A 22,360-nucleotide genomic window follows, 5' to 3' on the forward strand; every position below is an offset into this window, starting at 1 on the left:
CAATGGGACGAAGCAATCTGTAGGCCAGGAGTTGGCCCGCGACACTAAGCCAAAGTCTCTACACAGGGACCCATAAAAACTTGAACTAAGATTCACAAACTTTTAGGGAAAATAATTCCACAAAAAGAAGTACAATTATAAACAAGACCACTGACTTGTATACATTCTCTAGAAAATAGGCAAAGGTGGGAATTCTTCATATGCGTGAAGAATTACTTTAGTTTTGTTCAAGAGTCAAGGTTCGAAGTTGTGGTTCCCCTACTTGCCTGGTCATGTTTATAGGAGTTGTTCAAGAATCTCCCGTATCTTCTCCTTATATAACTTCCGAGTTCGTAGTGCTGTCCCATGCCCCACTATGGGGAAAGAAAATAAAAATGAAGGTTAGGAAAAGTGTACATTAGCATAGAAATGTGTCTCTTCTCGTTACATACAACATGGGCATGGTGCATGTCAGAGTTCCACTTACATAAACTAAGGCAAGAGAGAACAATTACTGTGGCCAGGACTCTCTGAGAATACTCATTCTTCTTTGTTAGCACACAATGTAGAGGCTTGTGTATAGCATGCTCTCGGTTGATAGTTGGTGATCTATCTAGGTAAATACTTTATCTCAGGTGTGGTAGAGAGATCCACGTAGGCAGAACATTCAAAGTGATTGGAAGATCACGCTGTAGGGATTTTTGTGAATGAAATCCGGCCATCTCATGAAGTTGAGCTTGCTGAATCTTAAGGTCCCTTTCAACCTTATAGTAAATAGACTGATTTATTACAATCACTGTCTCATTTATTGTTGGTTCATTAAAAAAACAAAGCCACTCAAAGCATGGCTTCTGGGTCTGCAGGATTGGTATCACTTGGGAGAGTGTTGGAAAGCAAATTCTTGGGTTCTACTCTTGATGTATTGAGTTGGAAACTTTGGGAGTGGGGCTCAGAAATCTTTTTTTTAATATTTATTTTTATTATCTTATGTGTATGAGTGCTTTGCCTGCACATGTATCAGTGCAGCACATGTGTGCCCGGAACCCACAGAGATCATCAGATCAGATCCCCTGGAGTTAAAGATGGCTGTGAGCCATCGTGTGGGTGTCACTGATTAGATCTGAACATCTTCCAAAGCAGCAAGTGGTTTTAACCACTGAACCATCCCTCAGCCCCAGAAATCTATCTTTAACCACTTCTCCCAGAGATCCACCAGAGTGAATCACTGAGATTAGCCTCAGCTCAGTGGTCCTTGAGGATTGGCATGAAAATAAAATTATCCAGAGCACCCTTTAAACTTAGATTCCTCAGCACCTCCCCTAAAATTCTGGTTTCCTGTATCTTGGATGTAGCTGGGACCCCCAAAATGATTCAGGCTTAGGGAACAATATGCCACGCTTTGAGAACCATTGCATTTAGGCTTGTCGTTAATTCAGGGCCTCACCAGAGATTCACAAACCAGGGAGGTTGTGGTCACCCCAAAGCTACTGCTTGACAGATTTGCTCATTTGCTTATCATTTGGAAGCATCACTAAAGACGAGGATAATTGGACAGAAACAATATACAACGCCCTGAGTAGCTGAAGAAGCAGGGGCTTTGGGTCCACCTGTCTTCTAACTTACAGCTCACTTTTGGAATCAGATTGCTACTTAAGGGACTTCTAGGGTTGAATCTGGACCTCATGATCCTCAAAAGAATCTTTTGGTCTCACTGGAAAAACCTAACAAGGAAACAGAAGCCTTGCTCTAAGAAAATACTACATGGATCTTTGTGATGTCTTCTCATTAGAGAGAAAGATGGCTAGCCTATGGTGGGAAGGGCTCTGGCCTTCCAAAGAGGTAGATACTGGCTTCCCATGGCTTCTCTGAGTTTTAATCTCTATAAAACCTGACGGTTGGTTAGGGCCGTGACTCTTGGCTTTGGCTGAGCATTAAAATGAGACAACCAGGAAAGGACGCTCCAAATATCCTAATGTCCAGACCACGCCCTATGCCAATTAAATAAAATGTCGCTATTTTAAACATGTCTCTAGACAATCTCCATGGAAACCACTCACATTATATACAGTCAGCAGGATAAATACATCAAAGTGGAAAATTCTGTATGCATTTCTCCTTCACTCAAAAATTTAAGCAGAGCTATGACTCACTCCTGAAATCCCTGCTCTTGGGAGATGGAGGAAGGAGGTTGAGGAGATTCAAGGTCATTCTTGGTTACTTAGGGAGTTCAAGGTCAGCCTGTGTGATATGAACCTGGCTTTGAAAAATACAAAGTAACAGCAAAATAGATCAAACTAACCTTGGTGAGTTGGCCAAATCCTTGTGGCCACGAGGATTCCTTAATGGGGTCATTAGGAAAGGTCTCGATGGGACCTCGGTCTCCATGCCGGAACACCTAAGGAGAGATGTGCAGCAGCAACATTACAAACTTCCCCATGGGTTTTGCTTCTACTCGTCGTCATAATAGACTTTCTTAGGCTCAGTCACCACCGTGTCTGTCCGCCGGAATCACAGGGGGAGCTTTAGAAAAATTCTAATGACAAAGTGCTTTCTCCCCAGTGATCTTGGTTTTGTTAGTTGGGCTTATGACTAAGGGTACCAGTCTTCTAAAATTCGGTTCAAATAAAACTCAAGTGAAGAACCACTGACATTGAGCTTGAGGTAATAAATTATAAGATAAAAATGACTGGCTATTGGGATGCAAATATATACATATACTTATGTATACATATACATGTACATATATATACACACATATACGCATACAGATATATGTATAATATATACATACACATGTATACATATACATACATATACACACACACACATATATATGTATATATAGAGAGATAGAGTCATGTATCCAAAACAATGGACTGGTTCATGAGCAGGCAGACTGAATAAAAATATTTTTCTCTTGGGCTGGAGAGATGGCTCAGTGGTTAAGAACACTGACTGCTCTTCCAGAGGTCCTGAGTTCAATTCCCAGCAACCACATGGTGGCTCATAACCATCTGTAATGGGATCCAATGCCCTCTTCTGGTGTGTCTGAGAGAGTGACAGTGTACTCACACACATAAACTAAATAAGTGAATACTTTTTTTAAATAAATATTTCCTCTTAATTATGGCGATAGCAACAATGCTCTTTAGATTTTATGTATAATAGTTTTGAAATGACATGCTTGATTGTGGACACTTTGGCCCAGCGATTAGTTTTAGGAGGTTTGGGGCAGATGACCTACAGATGGGGGAATTGGGAAACACAGATCTTAGCACTATAACAACATACTTTTGCATCTGTATAGGCACCTTTTTCTCACATTTGTTTTTGGAGAGAGATGCGTGTACTTCTGAAACCTTGGTACTTTGATTCTAAAACACCTTTACAGCAGCGTGCCAGGCCGAACTCCATGCGATTTTATAATCAAGACATAAGGAGAGAAAAGCTCCCAAGAAGGGAAAGATAAAGTCTGGTGTGCAGAAAATATTTACTAACAGAGAGGATGGTCGAATAACCCTTCTTTGATCTGAGGTCACCTCTGCTTGTCGCTTCGATTACCTACTGGGAGACCTCCTTTATGTAAGCCAGGAGGCTGTGTTTCAGAACAGTTCAGTAGACCCTGAGGGAGGAGGAGCAGCCTCAAACTTTAATTACCTTTATGAAGGAATTCCAGGATAGCAGAGAAGGCTTCCGAATTCAATCCTATGTCTCTGGCTTCTGAATAAAGTGAGTCTTTGCTACTCCAAACCAGTGGGACATTAAAAGCTCACAGGACAGCCTATAGAACACAGAGGGGAACAGGGCAGAGGGTGCTAAGAAGCCCTTGGGGCAGGTAGGGAAATACAGCTAGGAAGTTTCCCTTTTTGTTGAGAACAACAGCTGCTGGTGCCAGTCTGTAGGAGTGACTTGGTCATGAGTGGGAACCACCAAGGTTTGCCATCAGTAACTCCGTTTCTACAACCAGGCGTGTCTTAGGACTATTGGGATCCCACTTACTGCACAACACGCCTACTTAGGTCTGAGGAACTGAGGTTGTGGCATGGTGTTCAGAGATTTGCAGCCTCAGATCCGTTTTTCAATCTCAGCACCGTACATTTTCAGAGGTAGATGGTTCTCCAGTGTAGGGAGCTGCCATGCGCACTGGCCTCTTGCTCACTAACTGCCCACAGTACTTCCTTGTTGCGGTAACTGGAAAGGCTAAACACCTCACCACTGAGCTTGCCAAACAGACGTCTGATAATGGGCATTCTACCAAAACAATGAGCAGCCCTGCCTGCCAGAGCTGAGCACTTCCTCCCGCATCCAAAGACAACAATCCTCCCCTCCGGTCTCCCACACTTGCTTCAGCTTGAGAAGCTGCTAAGTACTTCTCATGTTTCATCCCCTCAACCAGTTCTGCAACTTAGCCACAGTTCTGGTTAAATACATTTCCCAGCTCATTTTTAAAAGGCCATGAGTCCAGGTTCTCAAGTCTGGAAGCAGGAGAACTAACCAGGCATTGGCCCCATGTCTTCCACAACCGCATCTCTCTCTCTCTCTCTCTCTCTCTCTCTCTCTCTCTGTGTGTGTGTGTGTGTGTGTGTGTGTGTGTGTGTGTGTGTGTCTACAGGCATGTGTATGGATGTCCTGCTTGGACCCATGTGCTCAAGCCTGTGTGTGCACAGGGCATGCTTTGAGCTCGGAACTTCTCAGTTCACTTGGACTATGTCTTGGCATTCTTAAGTCGACAGAGGGGACAGTTTCTCAACTCCGCTACGTCATTGCTTCTAAGCTCAGGCAAGTAATTCTACTTTATCAAAACCTTTAGAAAACTAAAAGCGTGTCATTAGAGGGCAGAGATTTCCACCGAACTATCGAGGACAGCAACAGGAAGAGCCCCGAGACCATGAGAACCCCTCAAGCATACGCTCCTCCACGCTTTAAAGGGCTCTCCCGGGTACTCCTTTTGATTGATTGTTTTGGTAGTCTTCCTCTCTATACCCGGATCTAACTAGGCAACCAACGCCGGTTTGAACTTGTAATGATCCTCCTACTTCAGCCTTCCCAAACACTGGGTTGGCAGGCATGAGCCATCATATCCAGATTTCCTACCATATCTCCTTACAACTCCCTGCAGGGCCGCCTGGCATTATTTCTGCCCACACCAAATGAGCAAACGGGCGCAGAGAGATTTGGTGAGCTGTTCAGATCTGCTGGTTCCCAGGAGGGCTGGTCCTCCATTACTGCCGCCATCCCAACCCCCAACTCAGTTACTCTCTTGTGAATTACAAGAGCTTTGTGAGTTACCCCTTAGGATCTGCTGTAGTCTAACAAACCACCACGTTGCCCTTTCAGACTTAGAACTCGAGGCAGCAGAAAAACGTTGGGATGACCTTGACTCCAAACTCCAGTGCTCGCACTCATCGTGAAACAGTCATTTTAAAACTGGGCCACCTCGCTCATCCTATTTTCTTCTTTTAAAGACCTGAGAAAATAAACCCATTTGGCAGATAACGGGAACGTAAGATAGTATGGGTGGAAACAATGATTCTCACAGACAGATGCTAAGAGAGATAAGATGGACGGCCAGCTGTGCAACGAGTCAGTACGCAGCTACTGGCTGTGAGGAACATGTCAGAGGCCTAGCAAGCTCTTTCTCCAGGGCCCAGGAAGAAGAAGAAGCCAGCAGGAAAGGGAAGTGGTGTAAACTGTGTGCTACATCGAGTGTGAGCTGTAAACAGCAATGTCTGACACTCATTCTGGTTACCCAGGGCAAGTTTCAAACACCAGCTTTGTCAACCACTGCCCAAGTGACCCTGAGAAGACTCAAAGGTCGGTATGTCTCAATTTCTCTTCCCAGCTAACGACAAAATCATTTTCTACCAGGCAAGAGCAATGTAAGAATTACACGTGTAGTGTGTGTGTGTGTGTGTGAGAACTGAGCACACAGGATGCATCCAGCTGTCAGAATTTATTATGATGTTACACGTGTCAGTCACACACCTAACTGTCCCATATGCTTCCTTTCTTGCTGAAGGTAGTTTGCAGCATCCGGGTCATTACCCACAGAGCTTGGGAAAACAGCTTTCTCTTTCAAGAAACATCTCTATTAATATGTAATTATCTCCCCTGACTTGCATTTACCCGAGAGCCATAATGCTTTTTTTGCCTCTGCATTTGAGCCACTCTGCAATCTCGACGTGTCTGGAGAGGCAGCCTAAGATGTTCTGAGTCAAATACAGTCTCTCTAATGAGTTCAGTGCCCTGGAAATTTGCAAAGTGCGTGGACAAACAGGTAGAGACACTTTCCTGAGCTCACAAGCTTAGACGGATGACCTCCTGCCTGGCCAACATCAATTCTCTCAGGACCATCAGCTTCCAGCACACCTCTCTGTAGAACCTGCTGGTCGCCAGAGACACCTGCTGCTCCTGGGTACTCATGACTAGGGCGCCACACATGAGGGAGAAAAAGCAGATGGCTGTGAGCAAAAGAACCTGCTTTTTCTTTCCCAGTGGGGGCATTTTATGTAGTGGCTGTCTTCACAAGCCAAGCCACAAGTTCTAGATGAGCTTCAAGAACAGGATTTATGGAATCCTAGGCTGTGAAAGACAAGGTCTAGGTCTTAAAGAAATAAAATACAAATGGCTCAGTGGTTAAGAGCACTGACTGCTCTTCCAGAGGTCCTGAGTTCAAATTCCAGCAACCACAGAGTGGCTCACAACCATCTGTAATGAGATCCGATGCCCTCTTCTGGTGTGTCTGAAGACAGCTACAGTGTACTTATATATAATAAATAAATAAATCTTTTAAAAATAAAGATAATAAATAAAGAAATAAAATACAAAGAAACAACAACAAAAACTCTGACTCTCATGCAACAGTAAGATTGTATCATGTGCCTTTTGGGTCATTGGGAAGATTCAGCATAATAAGCGAAGTGCCTAGCATTTAGTAGATGCTTACAGCCTATTGGTTACACTTGAAATTCTACTTCAATTGGAGTTGAAAAGAAAAAGGGGAACAAGTCTTGGAAAGGCCAGGCCTGTGGCCAAAGGCATAACCTAAACACGCACAGTGGAGGTGAAAGCAAGTCGACGGTGTCTTCCAACCGAAAGCCACAAAGGAACGTAACGGGTCTGCTGAGTAAAACAGCGATGGGTTTTGTGATTCTGAATCACTCGTCAATACAGGCTTCTCTTGTTTTCATCGGGCCAAAGCCTGAAGCTTTGAAGGTTAAAAAAAAAAGACTGAACTTAAAAGATATGTAAATACTTACTTGATCTTTTTGATTATAAAATTAACAACTAGAAAAACTAAAACAAGGTGGGTCACTGTGGTGAGCTGGCCACCTGAATGATTAGAATGATTAGAGTATGGAATCAGTGCTTGTCACGATGATCTGTCTGTACACTCACCAGAGGGGCTTCAGGACTTTCCATGGGTTTCCTTGAGCATCGCAAGGGCTCCACGAGGCGTTATTGGCCCCATTTCCAGTGATGAATCACAGACTGGTTAAGTGGCTCACTAGAGCCACACAGCTAGCACCAGGTGGATCTAGCAAGGCTCAACCAATGGTCTGACTCTTGGGTCTGCACGTCTTGCTATGGTGATATGGAGGGTGCTGCCCAGAACCATATCAATTACTTTCTGACACTCTCTATACACTTATCTCCATGGCATCCTCATCTCTCAAGTAACCCGAATTAGAACTCACAGGGTCACTAGCTAGTCACCATCTCCTGTAATACTTACAGCCAACCCACTGGATTCTGTTTGCACGAGTTAAAATGTTACCTCTGCTTTCCCATTCTGGTTGTCATGTCCAACTTTAAGTTCGGGGAAGTTGAAACTCAGCTGTTTTCCTTAAATGGTCTGGTTCTGCTCCTAGACCTGGTCAACAATAGTGGACCTGAGTTAGTAAAAATCTGTGCTTTTCTAGGTATCGCCTTCAATATCTATTCTAGGGAAGTGCATTAGAAAACTAACTATGGGGTTGACTGCTAACCCTTGAAGAGAGCGAGTAAAGGAGATGGGTTAGTCTTGGAGACTAACATCATGCCCAGGTCCAGCCTTGATAGGGAGGTTACTCAGCCTTCTGAAGAGACAATGTGCACAGGGCTCGGAGGCTCTTTGAGCCAAGAACATACCATGACTCAGGTAAAACCCTGCAGAAATAAGGTCATCCATGAAGAATAAAAGGAAGCATTGTGAGTCATTAGTCATTTCTTTATAAAGGCCCAGAGGAACAACATAGAATTTTTGTCTGTCTGAGATCACCTGACTTGTGGTTTTTCTCTGGCTGAAGGGGGAGATGGTTTATGACGGGCCTTGTCTCTTTCTGGTGGGATAACACGATACATGAGACTATTGTAAAAACATGTGCAGGAGTTCAGTAGGTATACGTGGAGGGGCTGGGCTGGGGTGGGTGGGGTAAGCCAGAGTGACCCTGAGTGATAATTACCACAGCAGGCTGATGCATACACTGAGACTCTTGGCCTCACTACTTCTCTCTACAAAGTCGAAAAGACCAATTCTCTACAGACGGTCTGGGGAGGTGGATGCCATAGTCGCCCCAGGAAGCAGTTTGCAAGTAGATTCCTTTCTTGAAATCTATAAAGATGCACTTCATTAAACACTTTAAGGAGACTCTTTCAACACATCTAAACCCATAACAGAGTTCATGTTTTTCCCATCCAACTATTAATAAGAGGTCAAAACACAATTTCATGGGAACTACTTTTTTGAGGGGGCGGAATCTGATTTTTGTTTTAAAAGATCATGTGTCATATCAGGGTGGTGGCGCTCGCTTTTAATCCCAGCAATTGGGAGGCAGAGGCAGGTGGGTCTCTGAGTTTGAGGCCATCCTGGTCTACAGAGTGGGTTCCAGGACAGCCAGGACTACATAAAGAAATCCTGTCTCACAAAACAAAAACAAACAAACCAAAACCCCCAAATCAATCATCAGTCAATCAATTGACCAATCAATCAATCAAACAAACAAAAAACCCCACAAGAGATCCTGTAGGGCTGGTAAACGGTGAACTGCTCAATAGTGCTCGCTGTGCAAACCTGACGCTTGACTTCCATCCTGGAACTCGGTGTGGGAAAGAGAGATCAACTCCTAGAAGTTGTCCTCTGACTTCTACGTATGCTCCTCGGTATGTGTGTGTCTGATGTAGTGCTGGGCTGAGGACATATGCTTTCTGGTTGCTTGCCTTGCATGTATGAGCTTAGGATCGATGCAAGAGACCTTAGGTTCACCCCACCCCCAGCACTACAGAAAACAACCAATCAACCAAAATAAAATAACCATTAAAATAACCATGGGCGATTGACTGTTCACAGGCAAGACTAAGAACCAGGGGCAGTCTCCCTTCCTTACAGCCAAAAATAGCTTTTCAGAATTAGAGATTTATTTTTCTTGGACTATGGAGGAAAACAAGGAAATGATTTACAGCATCTGAGTCAGGGTAGTTTGACAAACTGCGCAATCACCTCAGACTAGCTCCAGGTTCTGGGGTATACGCACTCAACAAAAACACGGTCGGAGTAGCGCAGGTTCAAGACCTTTTCTACCTCTGCAAACGTCATCAACTTGCCTAACCACTTTTACTTGTGTCTCCATCTTGAAAGTAGGAATAAGTTTGGTGGGTTTTTGTCTGTTTTTGTTTCTATTTTTTTGAGACGGCATCTCATGTAGGCCGGGTTGGCTGGTCTGGCACTGGCTATGAAGAAATTCTGATCCTTCTGCATCTACCTCCTGAGTGATGGGGTCACTAGATTTTTGGGTATGTATTACCTGGAACTCACAATGTAGATCAGGCTGGCTTGGGATTAAAGGCATGCACCCCCACTCCAGACTAGGCATTTTTTTTATTTGTTCTCTTAATAATCTGAGGATTTCTCTGAATGTTCAAGGTAACTATTTATATACAATAGTCACTATAATCAATCAAAATAAGAAAGCGAGAGCTTCTGGCTGATATCATCAGAGAGAAGTTGTTTTGTCAGAGGCCAAGGAAGTTGCATTAAATTGCCCATCATTGAGCATTCATAGGAAGAAGCCACAGTAGAAAACATAGTTAATGTTTGCTTTATGCAGTATTGGTCAACTTTTGAGTTGTAAGACAGCTAGCTACCTTTGTAGCCTGGTTTTTACTGAGGTAAGAATTAAACTGCTAGTCGCTGACCGTATTTTAACTGAGAGTGGAGAGGCAGAAAGGAGGGGGAAGGAAACCCACAACCTTCGATAGCCAAGGCAAGTTATCTGGGCTGTGGCTGTAACTCAGAGGGGCACTCTAGTGTCTCAGAGAAGGCTGCCATTAGACTAGCAGTTTCTGAGCACGGCATGACAGGATCAGCAGGACAGAGCACAAGGCCACAGTCCCTATCCCTCCCAATGAGAGCTCGCTGGCGAGGACGCCATGCGTGGAAGGGAAAGAATAAGTCGCTTGGGTGTTCCTGCAGAAGGTACAGGGTGTAATGTTGCTTTATCAACACTGAAGCCACACAGCTGGCAAGAGGTTTGCCAGGAAGAGGACTTGATGGCTTCGGCTTTCTCCTACTCCTTTCCTGACTCATGGCCAGGAAAGATATACTGGGTTAAGAATCCTAATTTATGTAAAATTAAAGATTTTCTGTAGAAAGAAAAGAATCTCCTGAGTATCTCACGTTGGCAGGAAAGGAACATCATGTTTAAGTGCGAACTAGGGAGCATCCTTTCTTTAAATAATGAAAATAGTTTCTGATTCTTTTGCAGAGGAGAGGAGGTGAATCCTTTTAACTTTGAAAATGCTCTTTCCATATGATTTTTTTAAAAAATTATTATTTATTTTATGTATATGAGTACACTGTCTCTGACTTCAGACACACCAGAAGAGGGCATCGGATCCCATTACAGATGGTTGTGAGCCACCCTGTGGTTGCTGGGATTTGAACTCAGGACCTCTGGAAGAGCAGTGAGTGCTCTTAACCGCTGAGCCATCTCTCCAGCCCCTTCCCATATGTTAACACCCAACTGTATATATATGTTTTCCTTGACAACAGGCAACACACAGTCAAGGCTTGTCACAGTTAACCATATGTAGGGAAAAGCATGGTTTTAATGATCAACTAAATCTTTTATCTAACAGTCACTATGAAATTCTGTGTTCTCTTTTGTGATACCAGACATACAACTCATACACTTCAGAGTCATGATAAACACGAGAGACTTAACTTTGGAGAGTGACTGCTCTTTGTTTGCAAACTAATGATCGCTGAATGGAAAGAGGCCAGGCTAGCTCCTGGCGTCTGAACAGCGCACCCTACGTTGCGTTGAGAGTTCTCCTGAAGTGACATTATCAGTTTAAAGGCATTGGACCAGAGGGCAGCTATAAAGAAACAGTACCATCGACAGCAAAGGAGACTGCTATCTTCACTAAGACAAACTTGTGCGAGTCTTCACTTTCTGAGTCTGAACAGTGCCTGCTCTTCGGCAGATAGCAGAAAGGAAACATGCAAGGTGACATTTGGTTTTTCTGACTCTCTGGTGAACAGGAAAAACAATGAGGAGAAAAAAAAAGTGTACTTACCAATGTCACAAACTTCAACTCCTTGGCTTGGCCTGGGTCCAGGCGGAGAGATAGCAGGAGCAAGAAGCCAAGGGTGAGGCTTGCTGTCCCGACGAGGTGCAGAGGGACAGCTCTCATGGTGGGGGAAGAGAGCTGCTTGTGGCAGCTGTAGGAGGTGCTGCACTTCAGAAACCTTCTGGAGGGAAGTGCCTATTTAATCAAGAGATTGGCAGGAAGGCGGAGCCACATTCTTCCCTAGTAGAATTGCAAGAAGGGTGGGGCAGGGCTTGGCATGCAAATAATGCCAGGTCGTGTGTGAGTTTCAGATCAGCCTCCTCCACTTCAATTAGGACCCCGAGGCCCAGCGCAGGCACAGCTCAAGGCCTCTGCTCCTGCCCTGCCCTCTCTTCTGCGTTGGCTGGTCTTTATCTCTTCCAAGGCTGGATGCTGCTGCTTGGCCTCGGCCTTTGGGAAGAAATCCTCCCTGCCTCTGGAAGGTTTAGGATTCAGCTCAGTGTCTGAGGAAGCCTCAGTTATGGGCATGTGTTAACACGATGAGGCTCATTCTCCTGCCAAACGTGGTGTCTGGCCTTAGTCTCTCAGGTAGCCAACCAAAGTGGTTTAAAGTGGCAGGAAAGTGAGGTCGAGAGCCCACGGAAGGTTTCTCTTCATGCCTTAAGGCATCTGGGAGCATTGGGATCCTTTGCAGCATTGCAAAACTGGGTCCTTTAGAAAGCAATAATAAAGGTTCACAGAGTCCCCCACCCCCACTCCCAGCTTCCGTCAACAGCGCAGACTGAACGAACTCCTTGGGTCACAAACCAAAACCAAATAGCACCAAAGGGACAGACAATCAGTCTGACAATCAGGATTAGGGCAAACTGAAGGAGGGTTGGATAGGTTTGGAAGTGAATTCGACAGAAATACATTATGTCCATGTATGAAAAAGGCCCGGCGAGACCCATTATGATGTGTAACTAACATGCTAATAACAAACATTAAAAAGAAAACAAAACCAGAAAACAAGCGAGCAGGCAAGCAAATCCAAAGAAGTCCACACTGCTTTGCCGTGTTGATAGTCAGGAACGTCGGTGACGAACCTTTCATTCTGGGGGAGACACACCTTGGACTCTCTAGCCATGACCTCGTTGGGACTCTATGGAAGAAGATGGAATGCGTTGAAGAAACTTGGCTTTCTGTCTTTTTTTCCCTCTCCCTGGCAGTCTCATCACTTCCGGAAGCAACATCAGTCGGAGAGGCACAGGGAGGATCAGCAGGTGATGTGGGCGGAGCGACCTGCTGTGACGTTTCCGCGCCAAGGACGAAAGGAGAACAATGGTTTGCCCACAGCATCCTCAGCATTTCATCAAGCTTACCTGGACGGCTGGTTGCATCGCCCTGTGGTCGTAGGAAGGTGGTGTGTGGGAGAGCTGTGGTTCTTCCGGTTTGGGGAAATAAGAATCTATGTATGTGTGGTAGGATTATGCATTTAGAGGGGCGTTTGGTCTTCTCTTTGCTGGTTGTACTCTCTACCAAATAGTTCCATTTTGATCCTCACCGAGTGCGAGGCTGAGACGGGTGCATGGCAAAGCGGGTGGAGACAGAGACTGCCCTGCGTTGTGGTTTGCAATGTCTTCTATAACCTCGCGAATCTAGACACGTGCTACCCAGCTTGTGTCACGTCGCTGTTTTCCAACATTGTGAAATCCTGGGGAAGTGAGACCTCTCTGCAAGAAGTAGGTCACTAGGGACAAGCCTCGAGGTTTTAAAACTGGACACTGCTTTCGGCTCACTCTCGGCTTCCTGTTCTGTCAAGATGGAAAGAGTCTTAGTTGTATAGTCCAGCCAAACGACGGACTGTTAACTCCTTAGCTCTTAAGCCCTTACCGGGCATTTGTCTCTCGGATTGCTTCCTGTCAGGTAACTCATCACTGGAACATCCAGACCAGCGCAGACTTGCCACATTGTATCAATCCCTGCAGTATTCAGGTAGTATCAGAAAGCAATCTCCACAGTTCACACAGGCTTCGTTAGCTCGGAACCCTTGACTAGTTCTGGATCCCCAATTCTGTGGAGCATCCTAAATTCTCAGATTTCAGCCTCAGTTCTCTTTCTGACTCCTTCTTTGTTCCCTACCTGGGCCATGCCTGGAACTCCTGTAGTTATGACCTTTGCCCTTCCTGATAGAGGCTGTGGTTCAATGAACTATCTGTTTCATAAACTGGGTAAACATTTCTAATCCTTAGTTTCTCTGATATCTCCTTTGGGGTTTTCTAGCCCTCCCCAAACAATAACGTTTTAAGAAATGTGAAATATTAGCCTTTTTTGGGGGTCAAAAACTACAAAACTTCCATTTACTGCAAGGAATAAAAATGTGTTTATCTTCCTCAACTTGTAAAACCTTTATGCAGATGTTTTAATCCCTCCACCCCTAACAGTTAAGACTTTTGTTAACACAAAGGCCCTGCTGCACCCCCAAATTTAGCTTCCCTTCTGCTTTCCTTCATTCTGTTCCCACAGATTCGTTTTTAAAAATTTTTGTTTATTTAATGCATGAGTCCTCTGCTGCATATGAGGGCTCTGCTGCATATACATCTGCCTGCCTGAAGAGGGAATCAGATCCCCCTATAGATGGTTGTGAGCCAACATGTGGTTGCTGGGAATTGAACTTGTGACCTCGGGAAGAGCAGTCAGTGCTTTTAACTGCTGAGCCATGTCATCAGTTACCCCTCCCCTCCAGATCCTTTTAAGATGAAGCAATCAAGGAAGACTGTGAGGTAGGACTCCAACCAATGGGGAAAAGACAGTCATCATATGTGTTCGAATAAAAACCAAAGGAATGTCAGGTCCCATGTGCTTGCTCTCGTGCTTTTGGGAGTGGCAGACCCTCTCATCACAAGTACACTGTTAAATGGTTCCAGACACTTTAATTGGAGTGGCGGTTTTGTGTGTGTGTGTGTGTGTGTGTGTGTGTGTGTGTGTGTGTGACTCTGAACTTATTCCTACCATCAAGAACAAGGCTTTATTAAAGTCAGAACCAGAGAAAAGGCTGCTTCAACCAAAACATCTCAAATGCGATTTCTGTTGACTTCTATTTTCTGATGGCTTATATTTCACTTCTATCATAGTCTTTATGAATCTTAGTCTTTGATCACCAAGCTATAAGGAGAGAACAGCTAAATTATACCTGTAGAGGGCTGGAGTCCTGGCTCAGCGTTTACAGTTCTTTCAGAGAACCTCGGGTCCATTCCCAGTATCCAATCATTTGTAACTCCAGCTCCAGAGGATCTGATGCCCTCATCTGGTCTCCACAGGTACTCCCACATACGTGACAAAGACAGACAGACAGACACATACACAACTAATAAATGAACAAATTTAAAAACAAGTAAAATAATCGTTGGGCTAGAGAGATAAATGGATCAGTGGTACATGGGTCTAACAAAATGTTCAATTCCCATCTTCAGGGGATCCCACATGACTGGCCTTCAAGGGCGCCTTCTCCTTCATGCACAAGTCTATACATGTACAGAAATATACAATTGGATAATTTTCTAAAATTTGAAAAGATTGTTGTACATGTATAGTCTTTTTTTAAAAAAAGATTTATTTATTTTATTTTTACAAGTACACTGTAGCTGTCTTCATGCACACGAGAAGAGGGCATTGGATCCCATTTACAGACGGTTGTGAGCCACCATGTGGTTGCTGGGAATTGAACTCAGGACCTCTTAACCACTGAGCCATCTCTCCAGTCCCATGTGGTCTTAAAAATCCTAAGTACCATGAACTTGAGTCTGAAAGAACATCAAGTAAGAAACAAACAAACAAATACAGCTTAGACCCTTCTGTGGAGATGTTGGAAAGAACCAGGGCTAATGGGGTATAGTAATATGAGTGACAGATTTCCAGATAGAAGCTGTGGCTTCAAAGGATGATTGACTGATTAGAGCTGATGTGTGCACGATGGAAATGCTGCAGAGTCAAAGCGGGATTATCTTGGACTAACGTTAGCCCTGTTAGCAATTATTTATTTCCGACCTCTGGATGTAAGGTAACATTCTTTGACTGTCAGGTAAGTCCTTTGAAAGGTATAAATGAACCCTCACCTCCACTAAAGTACGAGCTAAGACTGTCATCAGCTAGCATCTGACGCCTGAAGTGGAAGCTTCCCAGCTCCACTCTGACGCCTACCTCATCTTCCCACTAGGGTGTCTGAAAAATGTCTTGATTCATGGCTTCCTTCACTTTGTTTCTATAAAACTTCATGAAACTGGTACCGTGTTGGAACCTGGAATTTGGGGCGATCTAAAACTATTCCCAGGCTAGGGCCACTCATGTTTCACTCCAGAATCTCTTATCCTTTTTGAGTTGAGAGCTGTGTTTTTGCCTTATAAGTGAGGCTTGTAAAAAAAAAAAATTAGATGCTTTTCTATAAGTCAAAGCAAGCAGTGGTTTCCCATGATTAGAGCGTAATACAGTCTGACTCATTGTGTCCTATACTACTGTTTATTTCTTCATATGTTGTATGCCAACCTCTGGTTAATGTGGCTCTGGCAAGTCCCATCACTGGAACAAGTTGGGGCTTTTGGAAAGCCTCCGCTCAGATACAAATCTGCATACAGCCTGCTCTTTAGCAAGTGCTTCTCAGGATCAACAAGAAGAGGGGGAAGAAAAACAATCAGGTCCGGGCAGAGGGAGAGCTGGACTGCAATGCCGTGTTAATGGATGTTAAGCAGCCCTGCTGGGTATTTTAATGACCTTTGAGTTGTCCTGAATCCGGAAGGAAGTCAAGGTTGTTTTTACCTCTGAACTAGCCAGGTTTCTAAAGAAGAGGAGCTGAGAAGAGGATGGGCTGAGAAGATAGCCCAGTGAGTAAAGGTGCTTGTTGCCAAGCCTGATGACTTGAGTTCGGTTCCCACAGCCTACGCGACTGGAAGAAGTTGTACTCTGGCTTTCACACAACAAGCTGTGGCATACGCAAAAATCAAATGAACAAGCACACAAACAAATATAAAAAAGGTCTGGGAAGAATCAACCTAGAATATGGGGGCGGGCATTTGGGTGATGAGACATAAATCTGTGGCAATGAATAAAAGTGTGTAGGAAAGACTGTGATGGACCTAGGTGGATGAAGGGCGGTAAGCGCCTTGAATTTGAATGTTCTGCTGATGGGCAAATAGCATGGGTGTGTGTGGGAGGGGGGTGGGTTAGAGTCGATCACCAGATAGGAATGCTGCCTAACCTGTCCGGGTGCTGGTAGTCTTCACAATGATATTATTGGATTCCCAGCACCTTATAGACTTCTAGCCGATGAGAGTATTGATTAGCAAACTGTAATTATAAAGGCAAGTTCCTACATCTGCACCTTGGTCTGGCATGAGCTGCTCCCAGGCAGCATTTAATGTAAGATGGGTTTAATTAACATAGGTGTTCTGCCTTCAATCTAGCTGTGTGTCCGAGTGCATGTGAACGTGTGTGAGAGGGTGTATGGGTGTTTGAGTGTGACTGCAGGTGTGAGTGTGTGTGTGAGTGATCGTAGGCATGTGCCTTTTCTTCTCTCCATGACATCACGTACATTTTTATCACTTAGTGTTCTCAAGTGTCCCCACATACAGCATCATCAAAGTAAGGGATATATACCTCAGGGAGCTTGTTACATAGGCAAGCACAGTCAGAGAAAAGAAACTACCAAGAAACTAGTTATTATATTCGTTAAGTTTAAAGGGGGCTTGCCAGTGGAAACTTGTTTTATAACAGATCTTTTTTGAATTTGGTGGTTTTTGGCCATGTGGAGAATTAAAGCATCAATACCTGTTACAGCGTGGATGGAACTTAGAACTCTCTGAGAAGGCAGCCGCCAAGGACCTCACACTGCAGGATCTACTTACCTTAAATGTCTCAAATGGGGAAGTCTTAGGAATAGCAAGTAGTTTCTTAATCTTCTGCCTGGGGAAGAGAGGGAGGTGTCAGATATTGGGATAAGAGCCACAGGCCATGTGGTCTCTTGGACCTTGTGACAATTCTCTGGTGCGTGTATAGCTCCGAATTTCCTAAAAGTACTGAAAGGTTCATTTCAAATGGATAGATTGTACGGTAGGTATATTATATGCCAATAAAGTGGTTAGGAAAGGGACCCAGGACACAACCAGTGAAGGAGGACTTGGGGACCTAATTGAATGTGCCGCCAACATTCTACTGTTTCATACAAAGAGGAAAATAGGAGTGTGCGTTGATAAATAACCATACTTTGTGGAGATTTAGCACTGATGGGAATCACGACTGAGTGAGTTGGAAAAACAAGGATCCACACTGGTACGTGACAACCTAGGGTCTTAAGGTTGTCTGCTGCTTTGAAGCAAATAAACCAACTTAGTGGCTTCAAATGACCTGTAATTATCATCTGACATATCCCCTGGGCCAAGAGCCCTGGGAAAGCTTAAGAAGGGCTTTGCTTGAGGCCTCTCACGAGGCTGCAATTCAGTGTCATCCAGGCCTGGGGTCACCTGCCAGGCCATGTCGTTGTTAAGTGAGACTCTGTTGCTTCCTTGTTCACTGGCCCCGCAACGTGTGGTGGTGTGGTTCTCTGGGTGCACCAGCCCGGAAGGCAGGAGAGCATCATCAGTGGCCATCTTTTCAGTAATTCTTAAGCACGGTCATAAGCACGAATCACCTGGAAAGCTTGCTAACACAGGAATTCTGAAACAGGAAGTTCAGGTGCGTAACCGGCCAGGGCTTCGTGGTGCCAGACACAGAATGAAAAATGTCAGCGCTGTGTATCCTGTCTTCACTTAAAATGGATGCCTGCTTCTCCTGGATTGTTTAAAACTAACTTTAAAAAGTTTGTTCAGAGGACAACTTGTAGGCCCTCTCCCTCCACCAGGGGGTGACAAGGGTTGAACTCCTCGGGTTTTCAGGCTTGGTGGCAGGAGTCTTTGCCCACTGGGCCATCCCACCCACCATAAAATGCCCACCCTTATGATGATGATGATGATGGTGGTGGTGGTGGTGATGATGATGATGATATATTCAGAGTCTGATCATTTATTTGTCCCTCTTAAAAACTTGTTTTTGACTGCACTCAGGCTTAGAAGCAGAAGCCCTCAGGGAGGACAGCCTACACTCTTGCGAATCTGTCCCTGGTGTTTTTCTTTGGCTTCCTTCATTCTCTTGCCCATAAGTTTGGTGTATTCTGCAGCCTTCTTGTTTCCTTCAGGTGTTTCTTCAGAGCAATATGTAGGCGTTTGGGTTGCAGGATACGTGGAGGAACAAGACGCTGACTCATGGGCGCTTCGTCTCTGGACTTCTTTCCTTCTTGGTTTAAAGGGGTTCTTGACAGCACGCGGGTGGACATCATCCTCTTTAGAAGACTGAAGAGCTTTTGGGCTTGGCTAATGCTTTTGGGGCCTCAAACCGTTGAGGCCCATTAGCGTCTACCAGTCTGGGACTACCTGACTGCTTTTACAATAACCCACTTGAGAACACTCAGATTGGCATTCACAAGGCATCCACAAAGAGACTGGCTCTTCCTCCCGTCTCCTGGCCCGTAACAGAGTGCCCCTTACTTAACAGTAAGTGCACTCTGCCATTCATCACGATGCCGCGTTTCATGGGGAAGCCTCCTTTGTCATTCCCACCACTGATTCTGACCACATAATCTTTCCGCTCTTCACCCAGAGCATCGGCAGCTACTGCTGCGGTCACGCGTTCCTCCAAGAAAGTGTGACATTTGTGTTCATCATTCACTTCAGTGAGCCTCTGATAACCGGAGACTGGGAGGAGATATTTAGCTTCAGCTTGACATGGCTGACCACCGCAAGAAAGAGGACCCATTAATTAAAAAAAAATATTTTGTTAAAGCAGTCATGTTGATAGTGAGGGTTTTTTCTGTTTGTTTTTTGTTTTTTTTTTTTTTTTTTTTTTTGACATCCATCGAATGTGGTGCCCAAAGGGAATGGCTCACGGAGGACCTTCCTCTGATTTCCAGCTGTGACTCTAATGTTTGGGAGACTGGCCATAACTGCTTCTGTTCCCCTTTGAGATGAAAGGATCTAACTTCTCCTCAGCAAGGGAAAGCAGGCTTGGGTGAGATGAAGCAGAGGTTCGATAATTGCTCTGAGGCTCCTGAGTGGAAAGGAACCGCCTGCTTTGATCTCTGAGGCTGAGCAAAGCAGACTTCAAGCCACCCCCGTGGACTTGGCCTACAGACAGCTGTCCTTGTACATTTTCCTGTTCATAATAAGAGGGTCCAAGTACATTCTAGACCTTATCATTATACCCATAGATAAGTGTAGCTACCTGACCCTCCCTGCCCCCCACCCCAGTCAAAGAAGCCTCTCTTCACAGCAGATGGAGCCCCTCACAGGAAATTACAACTGGATAGAGTGCAGAGATCAGTGGATCACGGGGAGCCCAGACTCAACTGATAAGAGCTACATCGCAGCTCCTGCACTTACGGTTCAGGGAGCATTGGTAAAGAGGACTGGAAAGACCAAGACCCAATTTGAAAAGTCTCTCGTAGAAATGGCTGTCGATGGTACACATGACAACATCAATAGACAAGCTGAGAGGGAAGAGGAAACTCTCACTGCGTCCCAACGTAGACAAAGAACTACAGGCAACTGTAGTTCAAACATCTGAGAGGAGGATTAGCCTTTCCCAAGGATGGGCTGCTAGTTGGCTCTCCAATGCAAAGCAGTCTTCTACATACACACCAAGAAGGAAAATGGACCCAGCAGGTTGGATTTAGAGATTTGTGTGTGTGTGTGTGTGTGTGTGTGTGTGTGTGTGTGTGTGTGTCTATATATATGTGTGTGTGTATATATATATGTGTGTGTGTATGTATATATATATATATATATATATATATATATATATATATATAAATAAAAAGAGGCTATCAACCTGAGAGTGGAGGGACATGAAAAGAGTTGGTATGGGAAGTTGGGAGGAGAGGAAGGGAGGAGAGGGAAAGGAGAAAGTATAATGTAATTATATTTTAATTAAAAAATGTGTGAGAAGAGGTTTTAGTAACCTGAGGGAGCAGAGCTCATGGTGACATCATGTAGGAGTTCTGGAAACATGGATGGCGTTCTGCAGCTCTGAAGTCGTCATGGAAGTCGCCATGCAGGAACAAACGTCACTCATTCACTACCGGGTGGAAAAGCAAAGCCCCTTACATTTTGCAGCAGTTTCTCTCCAAGGATCTGATGCTTGGAACCATGTGGCAAATATCCTCTCATGACTTCAACCTATAACCTTACAAACCTCAACAAAATCAGAAAACTTCAGATGTCTAGCAATTTAAAGAGTTGCCATAGAGTCCCTCGTAGCACGGGCTGGCTTTGAACTCACTCTGTAGCCAAGAGTGACTTTGAACATCTGATCTTCCTGCTTTTGACCCCCCCAAATGTTACGATCATAGGGGTGAGCCTCCACACCCAGTTTACGCTATGCTGAGGATTGAACCCAGGACTTCATTACGCTACGCAAGGGCTCTACCAACCGAACGATATTTCTACCCCTAAAATATCAGCTTTTACTACCTGCTAGTTCTCATTTGGTTATTGGATACCCATGGGCGTCAGGATTTAGATAGGCTTTCCAGAACCCGTCTGTTACGTCAGAAGCTTCTTCAGCCATCTTCATTATACATCTCTGTCCATTCCCCATCCTCTTGGCTTGGATAGAAGAATGGGGACTCAGCACAGGTTAATTAGCTCCAGGACAAATCTTCCCTTATGAAACAGCCGGTGTTGGAACATGGGATGGCATGCGTGAATGTGGTACACATACATACGAAGGCAAGAAAAATGCTCATGCATGCTAAGTAAAACACACTTTTAAAAATTAAAAAAAGAAGAAAAGCAACTGATACAGTAAGCGAGAGACTCCTTTACTTCATCTAACTGCTCAAAGCAAAGGTCAGTGAAGAGCATCGTCACCAGAGTCCACGTCACCGTCTTTCTTCCGCAGTCTCCTTTCTCCAGCTCTCCGTGATCCCAAGGGAAACAACCAGGACTTGTCCAATCTTGACGGAAGAAGAAAGGGCTTCTTCTCCAGTTAAAAACTTCCAGGAAGAGTCTTCATTTCTCTGCCTTGGCTCTCTGCTCGTGCTGCACGTTCTCCTGGTTCCCCTGACTCCCCTGCAGCCCCTGCCCCACTAAGGTTCACTTGAATATTCGCTGAGGGCTCTCGTGTTTGGAATACTAGGGCAAACAAACCCTTCCGGGAACCTCACCTCTCTGTCAGGAGAGACAGAGAATAAGTGTGTCGGAATTATCCTGAGGACAATGACACCAGGTGACCTGACAAGTCACAAGGTGCAGGATGCCAGGAAGTTGGATTACTTTAGTTGAGTGGGCAGAGAGGGTTTCTCTGAGTCGGCCTTTGAGGTCTGAATGAATAAAAACCCCGGGGACAGCTGGAGCCCAACATGCGGGGATGGGGAGAACCGACAAGTGTAAATATCTGAGTGGAGGTGTAGCATCTGAGGGCAGGTGAGCAGGCCTGTGTGGCTGGGCACTTGTGAGCTTGGGGAAGAGTAGGAGGAAATGAGACTCAGAGTGGAAGGGGTCAAACTACACAGGGTCTTGCTTGCCACAGCGAGGAGTTTGCACTCATTCTGCATGCAGCAGGTAGCTGAATGGAGAATTCTAATCAAGGATGTTCCATGTCTTAAAGTGTCATTGTTGATACTTACGGAGAAAATATAAGAAATGAGCCAAAGAAACCAGATCACAAATGGCCAGGAGGTTCTAACAGTGGCCTGGGGGACAGATGGCTGTAGCTTGGACTGAAGTGGACCTAAAGGAGATAAAAAGTGGGAAGAGTTGAAAAACATGCT

The 22,360-nt window shown here is 44.8% G+C and overlaps 1 protein-coding gene and 1 pseudogene across 9 annotated transcripts in view; both read right to left on the minus strand.

The window, feature by feature from the left end:
• The window catches only part of Acp3 (acid phosphatase 3), a 48,565-nt gene extending 36,864 nt beyond the window's left edge, over positions 1-11,701 (minus strand). For 2 of the 9 annotated variants that reach the window (XM_087563491.1, XM_087563496.1), the window contains exons 1-5: positions 11,536-11,701; positions 7,757-7,852; positions 3,637-3,760; positions 2,279-2,374; positions 267-353 (exon numbers count right to left, since the gene is read on the minus strand). In XM_087563491.1, coding sequence (XP_087419617.1) covers positions 267-347 — 81 coding nt within the window. In that variant the 5' untranslated portion in view covers positions 348-353; positions 2,279-2,374; positions 3,637-3,760; positions 7,757-7,852; positions 11,536-11,701. 9 annotated transcript variants of the gene reach the window in all.
• A 6,857-nt stretch (positions 11,702-18,558) lies between these two features.
• Rps6-ps7 (ribosomal protein S6, pseudogene 7) lies at positions 18,559-19,347 on the minus strand (annotated as a pseudogene).
• Positions 19,348-22,360: the final 3,013 nt, after the last annotated feature.

This window comes from Rattus norvegicus, chromosome 8 (assembly GCF_021556685.1).
Source record: "Rattus norvegicus strain SHRSP/BbbUtx chromosome 8, alternate assembly SHRSP_T2T, whole genome shotgun sequence".
Taxonomy (NCBI): Eukaryota; Metazoa; Chordata; class Mammalia; order Rodentia; family Muridae; genus Rattus; species Rattus norvegicus.